This window comes from Chenopodium quinoa, unplaced genomic scaffold, assembly GCF_001683475.1.
Source record: "Chenopodium quinoa cultivar QQ74 unplaced genomic scaffold, ASM168347v1, whole genome shotgun sequence".
NCBI lineage: Eukaryota > Viridiplantae > Streptophyta > Magnoliopsida > Caryophyllales > Amaranthaceae > Chenopodium > Chenopodium quinoa.
This window is the reverse complement of record NW_018743397.1, coordinates 119,749-136,276: the sequence shown is the minus strand read 5'-3', so window position 1 is coordinate 136,276 and position 16,528 is coordinate 119,749. Positions and strand designations below refer to the sequence as shown.

At 35.0% G+C, this 16,528-nt stretch overlaps 3 protein-coding genes and 1 non-coding gene across 4 annotated transcripts; all 4 read left to right on the top strand.

Annotated features, from left to right (window-relative positions):
• Positions 1-40: 40 nt before the first annotated feature.
• Positions 41-3,476, top strand: LOC110738843 (thylakoid lumenal 17.4 kDa protein, chloroplastic-like). The gene is made up of 4 exons (XM_021919280.1): positions 41-242; positions 1,365-1,486; positions 2,383-2,629; positions 2,985-3,476. The coding sequence occupies exons 1-4, from the start codon at positions 131-133 to the stop codon at positions 3,206-3,208; spliced, it is 705 nt and encodes a 234-aa protein (XP_021774972.1). The 5' UTR covers positions 41-130; the 3' UTR covers positions 3,209-3,476.
• An 817-nt stretch (positions 3,477-4,293) lies between these two features.
• On the top strand, positions 4,294-4,364 carry TRNAG-CCC. The gene has a single exon. It is a non-coding gene; the product is annotated as a tRNA-Gly (tRNA).
• A 3,742-nt stretch (positions 4,365-8,106) lies between these two features.
• LOC110738907 (glucan endo-1,3-beta-glucosidase-like) lies at positions 8,107-9,333 on the top strand. The gene is made up of 2 exons (XM_021919366.1): positions 8,107-8,185; positions 8,285-9,333. Exons 1-2 carry the CDS (start codon positions 8,125-8,127, stop codon positions 9,331-9,333), a joined length of 1,110 nt encoding a protein of 369 aa, XP_021775058.1. The 5' UTR covers positions 8,107-8,124.
• A 2,219-nt stretch (positions 9,334-11,552) lies between these two features.
• LOC110738841 (acyl-CoA-binding domain-containing protein 1-like) lies at positions 11,553-16,284 on the top strand. Its single transcript, XM_021919279.1, has 6 exons — positions 11,553-12,480; positions 13,755-13,860; positions 13,998-14,101; positions 14,768-14,859; positions 15,438-15,535; positions 15,660-16,284. The coding sequence occupies exons 1-6, from the start codon at positions 11,909-11,911 to the stop codon at positions 15,837-15,839; spliced, it is 1,152 nt and encodes a 383-aa protein (XP_021774971.1). The 5' UTR covers positions 11,553-11,908; the 3' UTR covers positions 15,840-16,284.
• The last annotated feature ends 244 nt before the right edge of the window (positions 16,285-16,528 follow it).

Genomic DNA, 16,528 nt, shown 5'->3' with positions numbered 1-16,528 from the left:
CAAAAATTAAAGAAAAGTACAAGTAAGTTTGAGTGCCACGTAAGAAGATAAGCTCACCCAATAAGGGAGAAAGAAGGGAGAGAGAAAAAGATAGGAAATGGAATTGACATTGTTAATCATCATTTGAAACATGGCTAGCTTTGGCATTCACCCAAATACCATCTCTTTGAATAATTCTTCTGCCAAACGCCATCTCTTTTCTGCTCGTAAACTTCATCTTTCTTTCCCAATTTCCTGCTCTGGTACGCACAATCTCTCACTCTCTCTTTATATGTCAAGTTGTTTTGTTGCTTTAGTTGTTGTATTGGTTGAGCTTGACTTTCTTATCTTTAGCTTATTTGCAAATGCTTAAAGTCCCTCTTTTGCCTGCTTAAGTGGCGCGCTCCCTATGCTCTCGAAAAATTGTGCATCTCTTGTATTTTAAAGGGACATGTTCATATCTTTTTCTTTTGGTTATCAATTTCGAATAAAATGTGCTTTTCTTGACATGTTTTGATTGATCGTGTGGTTGCCTTTGTAATTTTGTTTATAATGGGACGTCACAAGTTTTTTATTTTGTTTTTAGATGCTTACTTATTACTTATGAAAGGTTAGGAGAATGCGACACTTTATGTTAAACAATCATTGCATACATCTAACACTAGTTCCAATTGAGCTTAGATCTCTTGACAGCCGCGTCTCTACTACAATTTGGGTGACGTAGAGTACATCTAACCCTTTTTAATTACCATAGCAATCATACTTTGAAACCAGGGCAGGTGATTCTTTTGAAGACATTGAAAAATATTGAGATAAATTGATGCAAAACTGCTTTACTAAGTGTTATAATCTTATAATATCCAAGCAAAATGAAAGTTGAAGGGTATTGTGTCTGCTCTGGTGAAGTCTACTTCTTGGTATATATATCTCAATCTTTATAAGACAGATGTTTAAATTGAGATGGTCGAACGAGTTATCAATACCTCTGTTTTAGTTAGTGTGTTCACCAAAATACCAACATGGTTGGACTCACAGCGGTCAAAAACTCCTTGAATTGTAACTAAAGGAAACCGTGTGACACTCTATTAGTACAGTTCGATCCATCACGTAACATTGGTAAGTCAATTGATAAACATTTTCTTTCACCTTACACCAATCCAACAAATGCCTTGAAATAGAAGTGGATTATAACATTTGTATGCTTCTTGATGATACATCAATGCTATGCTGCATCATTAAACATACCACTCATTTCGTTCCCTAACCTGTTTCAGAGTCTTTAACAGTTTGCAGAATGCTTATGCTTTGCTGTTATCTTGTTCTTCATTCTTTTGGGCTAACGGTGATGTGAAATGAACTCATAAAAGTTTTCATTTTTGGTGCAGCTGTTGGAAATGGATCTCAGAAAGAAAATTCATCTCAATTCAAAGAACTTAGGAATGTGGCGTTTGGCCTCCTGGCCACGTGGGCTGTCACAGCTGCTTCACCTGTAATAGCTGCTAACCAGGTTAGGAATCAGCCATGATTTCAGTATCAATTGCAGATGCCTTCATTTGAAACAATTTATGATTTAGGATTCTGTTCTCATGCTTCTAAGTTTTCTAGATACAACTACTGATTTACACTCTACTGCTTGACATTATCCAAATGAAGTGTTTATGGTTATAAGATAATTAGAGTTCATTAGTTGAAAAAGTAGGGGTATTGGAAGTTTGCTGTTGTTGAGTTGATCTATCTTTTGCTTAGGACGCTTACATTTCTTGATTGTCGTGAACTCGTGATCAAAGCCATATCTTAACAAAATTGACCTCTCATGTTCTCAGTTGAAGTTTGATTGTCTGCATCTCCATTCTCTCTGGGCTCAAACCTCAATTGTTTGATTTTAAAGCTTATGTTTCATAATTTAGACTGTATAGCTCTCTCATGTCAATCTCGCAGCAAATTATGATATCAATCTATCATAGAAAGCTCAGATTAGATGCTCCATCGCATCTTGATAGGCATAATTATTACCATGTTAGTATTCCCAAATTCAAGTAACTTATAGCTTCATGCCTAAGAAGCTTCATTTATCTGGTCTGTTTGACTCTTTTGTACTCACACCCTGTATAGTGGGTTCAACAGATAACTTCTTATTTTTCAGTACCTTTTAACATGTTTTCACAGAAAACATTCATTTCTCCTAATAGGTGGGGTGATATTGAATCAGCTGCAGAACAAAATATTATTGCACAATTCAACTGTTTTTTCAAATATGCATCATGTTTCAGTTACTTATACTTGTATAATTCTCCTCAACCTGTGAAAAGAAGCTTACTTTGTTATAAACTCTAATGTATAAATTTAGAGGATTGCTAGTTGTTTTTCTCTGTTTTTTATTAGTACATAATTATTCATTTGCAGAGACTTCCTCCATTGTCAACCGATCCTGATCGTTGTGAGCGTGCATTCGTTGGTAACACTATTGGTCAAGCAAATGGTGTATATGACAAGCCATTGGATCTTCGCTTTTGTGACTTTACAAATGAAAAGTCTCAACTTAAGGGGAAGTCTCTAACAGCTGCTCTCATGTCAGATGCTAAGTTTGATGGTGCTGACATGACAGAAGTAGTCATGTCCAAGGCTTATGCTGTGGGAGCTAGTTTCAAGGGTATATTACTCCCTATTTCTCTTCTACTGATCAGTTCTATTTAATTTTTGAAGCCACCTTGAAGCTAATCACTCCCTTCGTTCCCAAAATAAGTTCCGTAACATAAACTTTTGCACGGAGATTAATAAGTCAATATAAAGAGATGAATATCCTGTGAAAGACGTATTCTGAGTTTCTGACTTTCGAGTTATATTGCAGAATGGAAGATGATAACTATTTTTAGGAATAGAGGGAGTATTTGCTTATTAACCAAGTAATAGAATTCCCGTCAAAAAAATAAAAAAAAAACAAGTAATAGAATAGTGCTGTGTAAAGTTTATTTCTTGCTGAGCTCGGAAGATTGATTTTTATGCAGGTACTGATTTCACAAATGCAGTTATAGATCGCGTTAATTTTGGGAAGGCTGATCTACAAGGATCTGTGTTTAAGAATACCGTGTTATCAGGCTCCACTTTTGATGAGGCCAATCTAGACGGTGTTGTATTTGAGGACACCATTATCGGCTACATTGATCTTCAGAAGATCTGTACAAATAAATCTATCAGCGAGGAAGGAAGAGCTGAACTTGGGTGCAGATGAACCGTCCAACCTATGCTCTCCGAACCCAGTTCTCTTTTCAACAATTTTTTCGTGACTCGCAGTGTCAAACTGAGAGTAAAGAAGGGGAAGAGATCGTAATCGACAGCTAAAGGTTAACAAGTATTGTTATGTATAATAGTGATGCACTTAATACTGATAGAATGAACAAGTTCATAATTCTCTCTTTTTAGTCTTTTTTGTATGAGTTATGTTACTTGTACAATTGTACCTATCATTTTATACAAATCATAAGATTCATAACCACCAATTACTTGAGTTTCTCATGTGTATAGTGCATCTGTTATTAACAGTTAATACTGTCCTTGGAGTATCGTCTGTCAGTCTCTCATCAGAAAACAGGAGAAAGAAAAGGATTAAGGATCAATTTAAGGGTAAAGTAGTTAAGAGTTGGACTGTACAAGTACAATACAGTAAGTTAAAGATCTCGTTTTCATTGGACCTAAAAATGTACATCTGAATTGTTACATTTATGGAACCTAATTTGGGGACAATTTGTTGGTATACTGGGAGGACCATGTCATGGTTTAGAATTTTTTTTTCTACGGAGTACTACGTGTTTTATTAGAAAGAATTCACAACTAGTGAAAAAAAAAAACTTTAAAGTTTTACAAAAGATTTGTTTGGAATCGGATTATACAAAGTAAAATTGAGTAGCTCTTCAAACGTATTTTCATTGAATTTGTCAATGCATTATCATAATCTTGAATTTGCACAATCATCTTAAATTTATGTGGTGCGTTTGTAACTCGACATTAGAGGCTTTGTAAAGATAATGGTTGCTTGCACCATGTGTCCATGTCATATATACACTATCCACCGATGAAAGTAAGAGTTAATGAAGTAATACTTTGATGGGTGAGAAATGTTGTATTATTTGAGTGGGAGATAGCTCAAGTGATTAAAGCTCTCCTCTTGTTTTCAGGTGATCCTCAGATCAATTCTCATCACCTTGCTCTAGTGAGTTCTTGCGGCTCTCTAAACCCCTTTAAAAAAATGTTGTATTATTTTGACTTTCTACAATGTACAATAGTTAAATTGTGAATGAGTTAAAATTATATCAATAAGCGCATCTAGTGTAGTGGTATCATAGTACCCTCCCACGGTACTGACCGGGGTTCGATTCCCCGGATGCGCAAATTTGTCTTTTTTTTTTTATTTATTTATAATATAATAAACTTCATATTCTATCCTCTTTTTTATTTTTTTTCTTTTTAAATTCTTGGACTGGATATTTATTCCTTCTTCATGAAATCTTATGGCTCAGTTGTTCATTAGATTTATTTTTCTTCTACAAAATATAACATCACTTCATGATCTAGCAACTTATGATCTAAATTTACAAGATTTAATGATACATATAAAGAGTAAGTACTATAACAAGATGCTCATAATCCGATCCTTTTTATTCATTGTTAAATAGCTGAGGTAGCTTTCAAAAAAAAAAAAAAAAAAAAACTAGCTGAGGTAGATCTTAACAATCTAATACGTATACAATATTTTTATTTTTTTTTGAAAGAAAATACGTATACAATATTAAAAGTAAGTAAAAGCTCAAAAAAAAAAAAATGCTTATCAAGTTACTAGTACATATCATCTTCTCACAATCAACTAGTTCTTAGGCTCTTTTTGTCTCACAAATTATTACTAATTGATACTCAGTAAAATATAATATTGATAACATCAAGAAATTTTGAATTGATGTAATATACTTAATATAATGCTCCGTACAAGTATGTAAATCAGTAAATCTCGGAGGAGACATTGATTTATATGTATAAACTTGATTGACAAGATAATTGTGTACAAACTTTAATTTATGGACGAACTATTCAAAATGATTAATCATATCTATTATTTAAATTACATATTTCAAATAAATCAAAATGGAAAATTACATATTTAATTTGATGATTTACCTGTAATTGGTAATTTGGTATAGATCATCAATCGTAGTGGAGGTAGAGCACAAACTGGAAAACTAACCTCTTGTCATAATACTGCTTACTCAAATGAGCATCTCAATCAATCATCAACAATTTACAAGAAATCATAGAAAAAAAACTTTCTTTTAAATAAACTAGCTCACACCTTTTCTTTTTTCTTTTTTCTTTTTTATCAAAAATATCACTCCAAAATGCACTAATAATTTGCCTCAAAAAAAAAAAAAAAAAAAAAAAGCACTAATAATTTGTAGTAGTAATAAAATACAACAATTTTCTAATTTTTACCTAGGCCCTTTGCTGCAGTGATTGGAATACTCATTTGAGCAAGAAACATTACAAAGAGGTTTTCATAACACCTAGGTTTTCATGAGGAATTATTGAACACAATTCATAAGTTTAAGTGTAATAACTCTTATGTAGTTATATCACTTATATATGTACCTCACAATATATATCGTCAGCCTTAGGATGAAATGACGAAAATACCCTTGCCAAAAGTCGGGTTTGTTGGTCCAAGATAGGGATGGGAGGAACGTGATAGAAGTTTTCACAATTGAAAGTCAGTTTGGGAAAGTTTGATGATGTAGAAGGGAAGGGAGTTAGTTTGTTGAGTATGTAATTAGGGTGTTAGTTTAGAGTTACTCCTTGGACTGGCAGCTCCCACGTACTAAAGTACTAAACACCATGTAATTCACCCACCACAATATACGACACCACACAATACTCCTAGGTTACTATACAAACATTAAATATAATTAAAGTTGCATTTAAATATGATTAAAGCTACATTAGTAATGAACTTTTTCCCTTTAGAGATAAAGCTTTTAAAATAAACTACAAAAATGCTTTACCACTTAACATAAAATATCAAGAGTCAGCGTGACAAGACAATTATAAATACAGATCTCATAACTTGTGGCCTAATCTTGAAATATTCCTAAAATTCCCTTCAATAATTTTTCCAACTTTTTTTTTTAATAAATTACACCAAGGTTATTAGAAGAGACTTACCATACTATATTAAGAGAATTTTTTTTAAAATTAATATATAAGAAAATATATAAGTATTTTTCTTGATGGGTTTGACAAATATGTCCTAACGCTTTAACATAATCTGCTGCACTATTAGCTTCTCTGTAAATGTGATAAGATAAGATCTGGGCCGGGTGAAATGACTCAACAAACTATAGAGACATTGTACATGAAATTTAACGGGACACGGACTACGAAAATATTAAAAATGAGTATATTGATAGGCGTGTCGCATACCTAACAAAAATAAACCTAACTAGACCACTACTATGTAGACGAGTAAGTAAGGGTCGGATCCTAAGAGACTGTGGTTCAACACTTCAACTAGTTAAATAGACTCAAGCAATTACTAAACAAGTAAACAAATCAAATGAATGAGAATTAATTACGAAATAACTAATTAAAACGATTAAATCAAAACAATATGACAAATCAATGCTAAAAACATCCAAGATCAAGCTTCACCACGAATACGATGAATGCAATAGTCGTTCTACCCCTAACACATAATTCAATTGATTAATGAGGAAAAGTAATCCATGAATAATACCAATGGTCTCTCCCGAGTTATCAATGGCTTCTCTAATCACAATCAAGCCTACTTCCGTGGAATCATGTAAATTAAAGACCTTGAGCACATTACTCTAACTTCCTAATCATCCATTCAACTACTCCCGTGATGAACTTCAAACCCTTAATTGATTTACTCAAATCCATTAACACCCAACTCCCGTTGCGATTAAAACAAAGGATTAATAACAATACTAATTATCTCTAATCTAATATTGGCATAAGCATAATCAATTAAGCATATCAATTACAATTATTATTAGAGAATTTAAAGAATTAATTCATGCTACTCACACATATTAACGAAAACAGAAACAATATTCAATGAAGAAAACATGATTAAAAGGCAATTAAAAGTAAAAGAGAAAGTAAAGATGAATACCAAATACTTGAATGAAGAAAAGTACCAATTGTTGATGAACAAGAATCAAAACTTGAAAGTGCAAATTAATCTAGATCTAGAGAGAATATTAGGGTTCTAATGAAGGTTTAAAAACTAGACAATAATAACTAAGTATATTTAATCGGGGTTTACAATGGGTATTTATATCCCTTAATTAAGAAATCCCGAAAAATAAGAAAATGGGCTTCGCGAAACCGTGCCCGGTCGGGCGCGAGAAGCATCAAGTAGAGAATATGACTTTCGGAGCTTATAATGTTGATAAATTCACTTGCCCGGTCTGCCCGGGCAACCCTGCCAGGGCGACGGGGGTAAGATACATCTATGTACTACTTTGTTCTTCTCTTCTCCTTCCTTAATTTCCTTCTTCGCCCTGGCTGCCAGGGCAATGTTGCCCTCCAGGGCGGACACGGGTAAAATTATCTTCATCTTAATAAGCTCTCATGGCTATCCAAAACAAGTCCAAATCATCCGAAAATCTTCATGTGCCTACAAAATCAATTAAATAGACCAAGCCACGCTAGAGAAGAGAATATTAGCAAGAAGTAGCTCCGTAGAGCTTAAAAACCATACAAAAATAGCTATAAAATGAGGGTAAAATATGGTATAGAACGTGTACATCATATATTATCGCCAAAACAAATTATGTATGTGAAGTATGTGACATTTTGATCCAGTTGACATAGATCATCTTCATTTGTAAAGAAAAGCTTGAATCATACTCCATATAATAGTAATAAAACAATTATGAGTTAAGATGTGGTGTCAAATACACTTTACGCAATGCACAAGCTAGCTAAAATTGCATCATGCTCATAAACTCACCAACAGAGAAAAGTATCTTTCATTAATCCATTTTGATACTTATTCTCTTAGACAATTATGTCCAAGTACTTCGTAACAAGCTAAAGTCATACCCTGCAACAGTTAGCATACAAGCAAAACTTCCCATGATCATGGCCTTGAAAACACTAATCTATGTCATTGTTCCCTTGATCATCCGAATCTTAGGTAAGCGCGAATCTTAACTCTCTACACACAATCATTAGTACTAGTTTAGTACAATTAGTACAGTTTTTAACATGTTATTGTTGTGTTGGTATTATGTAGGAGTTGAATCAAACATTGGAGTAAATTATGGAGTGAATGCAGATAATCTTCCACCACCAAAAGAAGTCGCGAAATTCCTTGTTAACTCAACAATCATCAATCATGTTAGAATCTTCGATGCAAACCCTGATATTCTTCAAGCCTTTGCACATACAAGGGTTAACATAACTGTTACAATCCCAAATATTATCATTCCTCTGTTTACTAATTTCACATTTGCTCAACAGTGGGTTAAGACTAACATTTCTTCACACTTACATTCTACAAACATTAAGTGTATCTTGGTAGGTAATGAGGTGTTGGCAACAGCTAATAAACTCCTCATTACCAACCTTGTCCCTGCTATGGAGACCCTCTACACCGCCCTCGTTGTAGAGTCCTTGGAGCGTGAAGTTCAAGTTTCGACGCCTCATTCTCTTGGGATACTTTCTAGCTCGAACCCTCCCTCGACGGGGAGGTTCAGGCAAGGGTATGATGTGCATGTTCTTTGGCCGTTGTTAAGCTTTTTAAGGGTTATAGGTTCACCCTTTATGGTGAACCCTTATCCCTTTTTTGATATTGATTCTAATGATACCGACCTAAACTATGCATTGTTTGGGCCTAACTCGGGGGTATTTGATGAATATACGGGTAAGAACTACACTAATATGTTTGATGCACAACTTGATGCTGTTTTCTGTGCCATGAAGAAATTTGGATATGATGACGTGGATATTGTGATAGCTGAAACTGGTTGGCCTTCTCAAGGGGAGTCGGATTATGTTGGTGTGGACCTACGAACCGCAGCCACGTACAATGGCAATGTAGTACGCCACGTCACATCCGGTTTGGGGACCCCACTAATGCCAAACCGGACCTTTGAGACGTACCTTTTTGCATTGTTCGATGAAAATCTGAAGATGGGCCCGGCCTATGAAAGGCACTTTGGGCTATTTAGCCCCAATTTCGTGCCAATCTACGATATTGGGCTCCTTCGGCCCAATATGGCATATAGTGCTCCTCCTAATGGTTTCTTATGCTTCTTCATGATCATCACCATTATATGCTAACTTATAAGTTGATTACTTCTTGTGAAAGCTATGTGACATGGCTTGGGTTGAAGCAAATGAAACTCATATATTGGGCCATTAAGCCCAATTAGATCTTGGTCTTGGGCTGTTCTCAAGAGATGTGCTACAAAAGTCAAAGGAACAACGATTATGCTACTGGGCTAAGCCAGCTAACAGGCCCATCATTATTCTGGCTCATGCAGTCATGCTACTATTGCAATTTTGGACACACTGTCTAAAGCAATTGCCTCTACCAATCCAGGTATGTTTGTATATTCTTTCTTGGGAAATTCTACATCATACCCCTGAGTTATTGACTATTCCACGTTATATCCCTCCCTTTGAAAAGTTCCACGTTGTAACCTCATGGTCCCAAAAGTGATTGTTATACCCTGCCGTTATCCCTCCGTTACATGTTGTCGTTAGTGGGGCCCACTTTACACCTATTTATTATTTTTTTCTCGATTTTCGTGCTAAAAAAGTCCTATTAAAGGTTTTAGCGGTCATCTTAGGTCTAAAGGATCCAAATTGAGCTCGGATTTTGCAAAAAGTAGCGTAAAAGCCCCGTTTTATGAATTCTAAATTTAACTGTGAGAATTCAAATTCACAATACGAGGCTTTTACGTTTTTTTTTTTTTTTGCAAAATCAAAGCTCAATTTGGTCCCTTTAGGCCTAAAATGACCCCTAAAACATATAATGGGACATTTTTTAGCACGAAAATTGAGAAAAAAATTAAATAGGTGTAAAGTGGGCTCCACTAACGGCAACATGTAACGGAAGGATAACGACAGGGGTACAACTTAATCACTTTTGGAACCTTGAGGTTACAGCGTGGAACTTTTCAAAGGGAGGGGCACAACGTGGAATAGTCAATACCTCAGGGGTATTATGTAGAATTTCCCTTCTTTCTTTTACATTCTTATTAAATCCGATAAATAAATTGTACGGACTAAGAAGTATATGAACGAGGTACGAGTAGCATTACAAATTTAATAATTAGCATTACAAATTTAATAATTCACTCAAGATGAAATTTAAATAACCTAAATTTTGAACCTTATTCCTTTCTTTTAGGGGAATTGTTGTATATGCAAATATTGAGAATTGACTAGATTATGTAATTGTAACTTGCTTGAATGATAAAATTGTGTTATACATAAGATTTCTGTTGAATGATTCAAAACTCTTAGCTAGCATATTTCAAGTAAAGTTTGACTAAGTTGTGAAATTTAAAAGTTGATTTCATCTTATCCCAACTATTCTTCACAAGCTAGGACCACCACGGCACCACCTACGTTATGCAAAGGGATTGTTTACAATATTTCTATCTTTTAAGCTTTGGAATTTTAATTACTACAACTTTTATGCTATATCTTTCAATCTATTTTGCCTTTGTATTTTGGTTGATTGGCTAAGCTAGCCTAGCTCTCTTTGCTAGAGAATCTTGTCCTTTTTAAAAAAATTAATTGGCCATGGAAGGGATAAGAATTATGCCATTATGAAAATAATTGATAAAGACATACAATTTGTATTCTTAAAAGTACTTCGAGAATTTATCAAAATAAAAAGAATACACGATTTTGATATGATCTCTATGTATTATTAGGTTATCATGCACTTTTAAGAATTTTTGTGTATTGGTAAACGTGATGAGTTCGACCACTTCGACAACTTCTTTATGCCACAAAAAAAAAAAATTATTAGTAGATTAAAATTTTAAAGTCACATTCAAAACAATAATTTTAAAGAGAAACAAAACACTACAAAACTAATCGTTAAAAAAAAAAAAACAACTTATAGTAATGGCATAAGCTATCAGCAATGATATTCAACTTTAAAGCTTTCAACCGCACGATACCATATAGTCATTCATGTTAATAGATAACGCTGTAAAGTGTAGTTAACATCTTATCTAGACTTCTACCTCTTAAGTTAATATGTTTGCAGTAATCATATATCGGGTATCACTCATTGCAACATTACTATGATGCCCAAAATTTCACACCCAAATCAACAACGTTTGTGCAAGCAAGATTGCATGACAATCATGAGTCCCCAATTAATCCTAGCTACAAAAGTACAAAGGACAAAGAAATTATTAGGTCTTGACTCTTTCATTCATATTTTTTTGGCTTTTTTTGAGAAAATTGAAAAAAAATAAAAATGTTTTCTTTTCCTTGGATTATGTTACCAATTAATTAATTAAAATACAAAATCGTGACTCAAAATATACACAAAGAATATCCAACATTTGTTACATTTCACATTTGACAAATTATTAAAATTTAAAAAACGTGGTACAAGCTCATCGTCCTCATCTCAATTCTGCACTTTTCTCTATCTTCCTTCTTTGACACCTCCTCTTCTTTCTTTCTCTCTCTTCTTTCTTCTTCCGAATCTTTTCTCTCTCTCTATTTCTTCGATCACCGATTAAACAATCAATTAATCAAGAATTCGATCAAATTTTGTTCAAGATTAGGGTTTTGCGATTTCGATTCAATCGCAATCACCGCCATTTTTCCCCAACTTTTGAGCTTCTTAGGGTTTAAAGTTTAGGGTTAGGGTTACAGAAAAATGGGGGGCGAATGGCAGCAGCTCTTACAATCGGTAATCATTGGATTAATCTTCTCTTTCTTGTTTGCGAAGTTGATCTCGTTTGTTACTGCATTTCGTGATGAGAATCTCTCGATTTCTCGCGCACCTGACGCCGACGTTGATGCTGATGCTGATGCTGTAGCTGCGGCGGCGCCTGCGCCGTCGAATGCGCGCCATGTTCGGAAAGCGTCGGTTCAATCGGAGCCTGATTCGACGGTTTCTGAGGGAGAATTGAGTGAGATTGCGTCGAGAGTTAGTGATGATAATGCGTCGGTATTGGCGGAGAAAGGGAGTGTGACCGCTGGTGATGCGTTTTTGGATGATGTTGATTCTGATGATGATGATTGGGAAGGTGTGGAGAGTACTGAGCTTGATGAGGCTTTTAGTGCTGCTACCGCCTTCGTCGCGGCGTCTGCTGCTGATAAGATTATGGCTCAGAAAGTGGGAAATGATGCTCAGCTTCAGCTTTATGGTTTGTATAAGATTGCCACTGAAGGTCCCTGCAGCGCCCCGCCGCCACCGGCTTTTAAGTTGACTGCTCGAGCCAAGTGGTATTGTTACTTCTGTCAATAATGTTGTGTTTTATTTGTGGTTTATATGTTCATGTTCTTGTTTCTTGGTGGTTTGATTTGGCTGTGATTTGGTGATTGTCACATTGACATACTAACCCCTTATATGGCATGAATTCACCAAGAACTGATGTGATTGTTGATTAGATCTTACGCTTTACCATATCGAAAACATAACTAGAGGCATGTTTTGAGAAAATCAAATCATAAATTAGGACAGTGTTTTTCTGGGTATTTAAGTATAGTTTGTGTGATTATTGTTTCTGGATGGAGATAGTATGCTGTTGGATTATGATGTGACTAAAAGGAAGTATTGGGTGGTAGGAGGCTTGATTTGTGTTGTTGTGATAGGAATTTACTATAGTTGGAGTTGAACTAAACGGGGTCTTTATTTAAATAGTTGGTGACGGAGATTGATTTTGGATTGTGATAAGAAACTTTGGTTTAGTATCGAAATTCTGATGAAGAGGATATCCTATTTTGATTAAGACCAATAATTGATACGGCTAGTACGTTAATGTCATTATTTAATTTTAAGAAATATTCTTGTAGCTTGTGTGAGGATTATTTTATTGTCGATTCAGGCAACATTACCGAGTTAAAAAAATTTAGGTGTTGCCTTTGTGGACCTTTTGATTAAGATCAATTAAGCATTTTAAACAATAGCTGAAGTGAGGGATGTCTTTTTCTATCTTAAAGATGTTGCCTTGATGTGTTCTATATTGTTTTGTTCTGGTGAAGTTGATGCCACAATCATTCATGGAAGCCTTGTACATTACATACTTTGTTGATTTCTGAAAATGTTGGTCTTATGTGGAGTAGGACGGCTCCCTGTGGTTGACGTGCTGCTTGTATAAATGTGTGGAGAAGTGGATGCTATGATCACTCACTCTAACCTCTTACATTAGGCATACTAGATAGGGAAAGGGAGTTTTTCAAGAAGTAGACACATTTTTATGTTTGTGCTGTGCTAGTGAAAAAGTAATGGAGTTGAAAGTAAAGTAGATACATTTCTTGTTCTCTTGCGTTTGTTGTGTGTGTTGGGGTGGGGATCAAGGCATTGCAGTATGATGATCAAAATATCAAATTTAGCAATCTTCTCTGTATAACTCTTGGTGGACATGAGTCCATACCTCATCCATCGCAGTTAAACTAAGAATAATGAAACTAGGAGAATATGATGACCTAGAACTGACCCCCCATGATCATGAGAAACTCTCCTAACTAACTATAATTTGTTTTGGGATATAATATAGGAATGCGTGGCAGAAAATGGGTGCTATGCCTCCTGAGGATGCAATGCAGAAGTATGTTGATATTGTGACAGAGTTATTTCCTTCTTGGGCAAGTGGTGGAGCAGAGGTGAGATTATACTTTTAGAAGGCACCCCCCCCCCCCCCTTCCCCAGACAACACCCCCTAGTTTGGCTAATGCTAATGCTAATGACTTTTGGTTCCAATTTATAAGTTCCTTTATTCTTCCTTCAACCATGTTGACAGAAAACCAAAAATGGAGATGCCGAGGAGCATAGTTCAGATCCAAAAGGACCTATGGGACCAGTTTTCAGCAGCTTCATTCATGAGGAGGATTCTGGAGTTGAAATGTAAGTTTGCCAGAACTATGAAACTTACATACAAGTATTGCATTTTTTGTTTATGATAATTTTGTGGGGGTGGGGGTGGGGGGTGTGTGTGCGGATTATGTTTGGTCAGTATGCTTTTCAATGTGCTGTGAGATCTTATCTGAAATCTATATCATTCTTCTGCTGGAAAATTGCAATGCCTTCTGTCCAACCATTGGTCCTGTTTATGTCATGAAATTGTTTAAGTACTTGCTGGGCTGAAAGACATGTTCAAGGGCGTAGTTGTATACATAATGTCTCACATACTTGTGAAATGTAAAGCTAAGAATTCATTATTTTTAGGTTTCCATCTTACAAGATCATCATTACTAATATGCTTGAATTCTCGTACATTTTCAATGTCTATTGGAGTCTGCCTGGTTTGTCGTTAAACATAGGCTGTCTGGATGAAATTGTATGAATTTAAGACATCTGACATTAAAAGCTGTTCCAGTCACTGAATGGCCCATCCTTTCTCATGCATGGACATGTTTGGTGCTATGTCTTTTCATCGATGCTTAGGTCTGGAAATTCTTTTTTTTTTAGTGTTGAAGGTATTCAGTGTGTAATTTTTTGAGTATTTATATGGGAAATGGGCAACTTGGTCGGTTATTTCTTATGTTATTTCATGCTGTTATTTCTTTTTAGGAAAATGGATGCTATACATGCCTTTGCTAGAGAAGGTGATGTAGAGAATTTGCTTAGATGCATCGAGAACGGCATTTCACCAAATTCAAAAGGTTTGCGCTCTAAGTCTATGAATGTTATCTTAAACTAAATTTAAAACAACTACTGAACGATTTATGTAAATTCACGTGTCTCTGCACAGAAGAAGTGCACACAAGAATTATATGTGATTTATGTGAACCTATTGGTTTTATAAATCTGGATGATTAGATCAGAGTCTAGGAAAAAATTATAAAAATTTGACAAGCAGTTGTTATGAATGATGATATTGTAGTGATCTATATTAATAAGGTCTGGCAGAAGATAGATATTTATTTGTTTTAACTCTTAATTTGAGCGAATGAAGTTGTCTGTATTGGAAGTTTTAGTTGGACCAGACTTGTAGATACATTGGAAACTATTCAAAGCGAGGTAACTATATTTTATCAAAAAAAAAAATTACTCCTTATCCTTGGAGGTGGTGGGAAAATGTAAACCCAATCAAATAGGCGAATGTGGTTAATATATATTCCAGTTTACTTATTATTTTGAGCCAAATGCATATGTAAATAGAGCTGGCATGATTTATTGCAGGACTATTTTCCTCTAGTCATTTGTGTGAGAACATCTTATACATTATTCCTTTCTTCAGATAGTGAAGGCCGGACTCCGTTGCATTGGGCAGTTGATCGTGGTCATCTTCCTGTCATAGACTTGCTCTATAGCAAGGATGCAGATGTGAATGCTAAGGTAATGTTCCAAATATTGTTCCATTTGCTTCATCCTGTTTTTGTCTGTTTGGGATCCAGTATCTTGATATCTGATCAGCTACTGGTTACATTAATCTTACTATAACTATTAATTGCTATTGCAGGACAATGAAGGACAAACCGCATTGCATTATGCTGTTGTTTGTGATAGAGAAGCTATTGCAGAATACCTTGTGAAGCATAATGCTGATGTTGACATAAAAGATAATGACAGTGCATCCCCAAATGAGCTCTGTGAGAAGAATTGGCCTTGGATGCGAGAAACTGATAAAGTGGTTGAGTAATGGGTTTTTTTGGTTGTCCTGCACTCCCACTACTGCTAATTAATTCGGTTAGGAACTTCCATGTGGATTTGTACATGCTTCGTATTATCAATCATGTTCCTGTTTTGTCTTGAAGATGTGTTGATATAGGTTAATATTGTATGCCGTTTCAAGTGGTAAAATTATTCTTTGTCTGCAATATCTGAAGAAGATTAAACTTTGCATTCGCAAATTTAAATGTCTATAATCTGTTGTAAGTAATTTGGCATTCCTTGTGCTGCTAGGAGATGTTAGCATTCTGAATAATGAACTTGAATCCGTCTAAACCATGTACACAGTTACATCCACCAACCCACCATCATGGACACAAGTTATTGTCATTAAACTCGAGTCCTTCGTTTCTGGCATTCCAACTTAAGTGGAATCCATCCTTTCAATTTATTCAATGAATATGAATTATATAGTACCTATGTTCTAGTAGTAATTCAATACTTGTATATCAAAATAAGGGTATCTCAATTACTCAACTTATTAAATTTGTACTTTTAGCTTCTTTTTTTCTTCATTTCTAAATTTGAGATTAAGGCCCTGTTTGGTTTGATGTAAAAGGTTTTCATGGAAAATGAATTTTCCATTTTTTTTCTCATTTTCCTTTGTTTGGTTTGTTAAGGAGTGGAAAACAATTTTTCAAGGTGGAAAATTCCATGTTT

What these genes read in the sequence shown, in the direction of transcription:
- LOC110738843 (XM_021919280.1), top strand. Translation starts at nt 131, where the DNA reads ATGGCTAGCTTTGGCATTCACCCAAATACCATCTCTTTGAATAATTCT. An exon ending in TTTCCCAATTTCCTGCTCTG is followed by an intron (nt 243 to 1,364) that starts GTACGCACAATC and finishes TTTTTGGTGCAG; the next exon opens with CTGTTGGAAATGGATCTCAG. An exon ending in CTGTAATAGCTGCTAACCAG is followed by an intron (nt 1,487 to 2,382) that starts GTTAGGAATCAG and finishes ATTCATTTGCAG; the next exon opens with AGACTTCCTCCATTGTCAAC.
- LOC110738907 (XM_021919366.1), top strand. Translation starts at nt 8,125, where the DNA reads ATGATCATGGCCTTGAAAACACTAATCTATGTCATTGTTCCCTTGATC. An exon ending in CTTGATCATCCGAATCTTAG is followed by an intron (nt 8,186 to 8,284) that starts GTAAGCGCGAAT and finishes GGTATTATGTAG; the next exon opens with GAGTTGAATCAAACATTGGA.
- LOC110738841 (XM_021919279.1), top strand. Translation starts at nt 11,909, where the DNA reads ATGGGGGGCGAATGGCAGCAGCTCTTACAATCGGTAATCATTGGATTA. An exon ending in TTGACTGCTCGAGCCAAGTG is followed by an intron (nt 12,481 to 13,754) that starts GTATTGTTACTT and finishes GATATAATATAG; the next exon opens with GAATGCGTGGCAGAAAATGG. An exon ending in GAGGATTCTGGAGTTGAAAT is followed by an intron (nt 14,102 to 14,767) that starts GTAAGTTTGCCA and finishes ATTTCTTTTTAG; the next exon opens with GAAAATGGATGCTATACATG.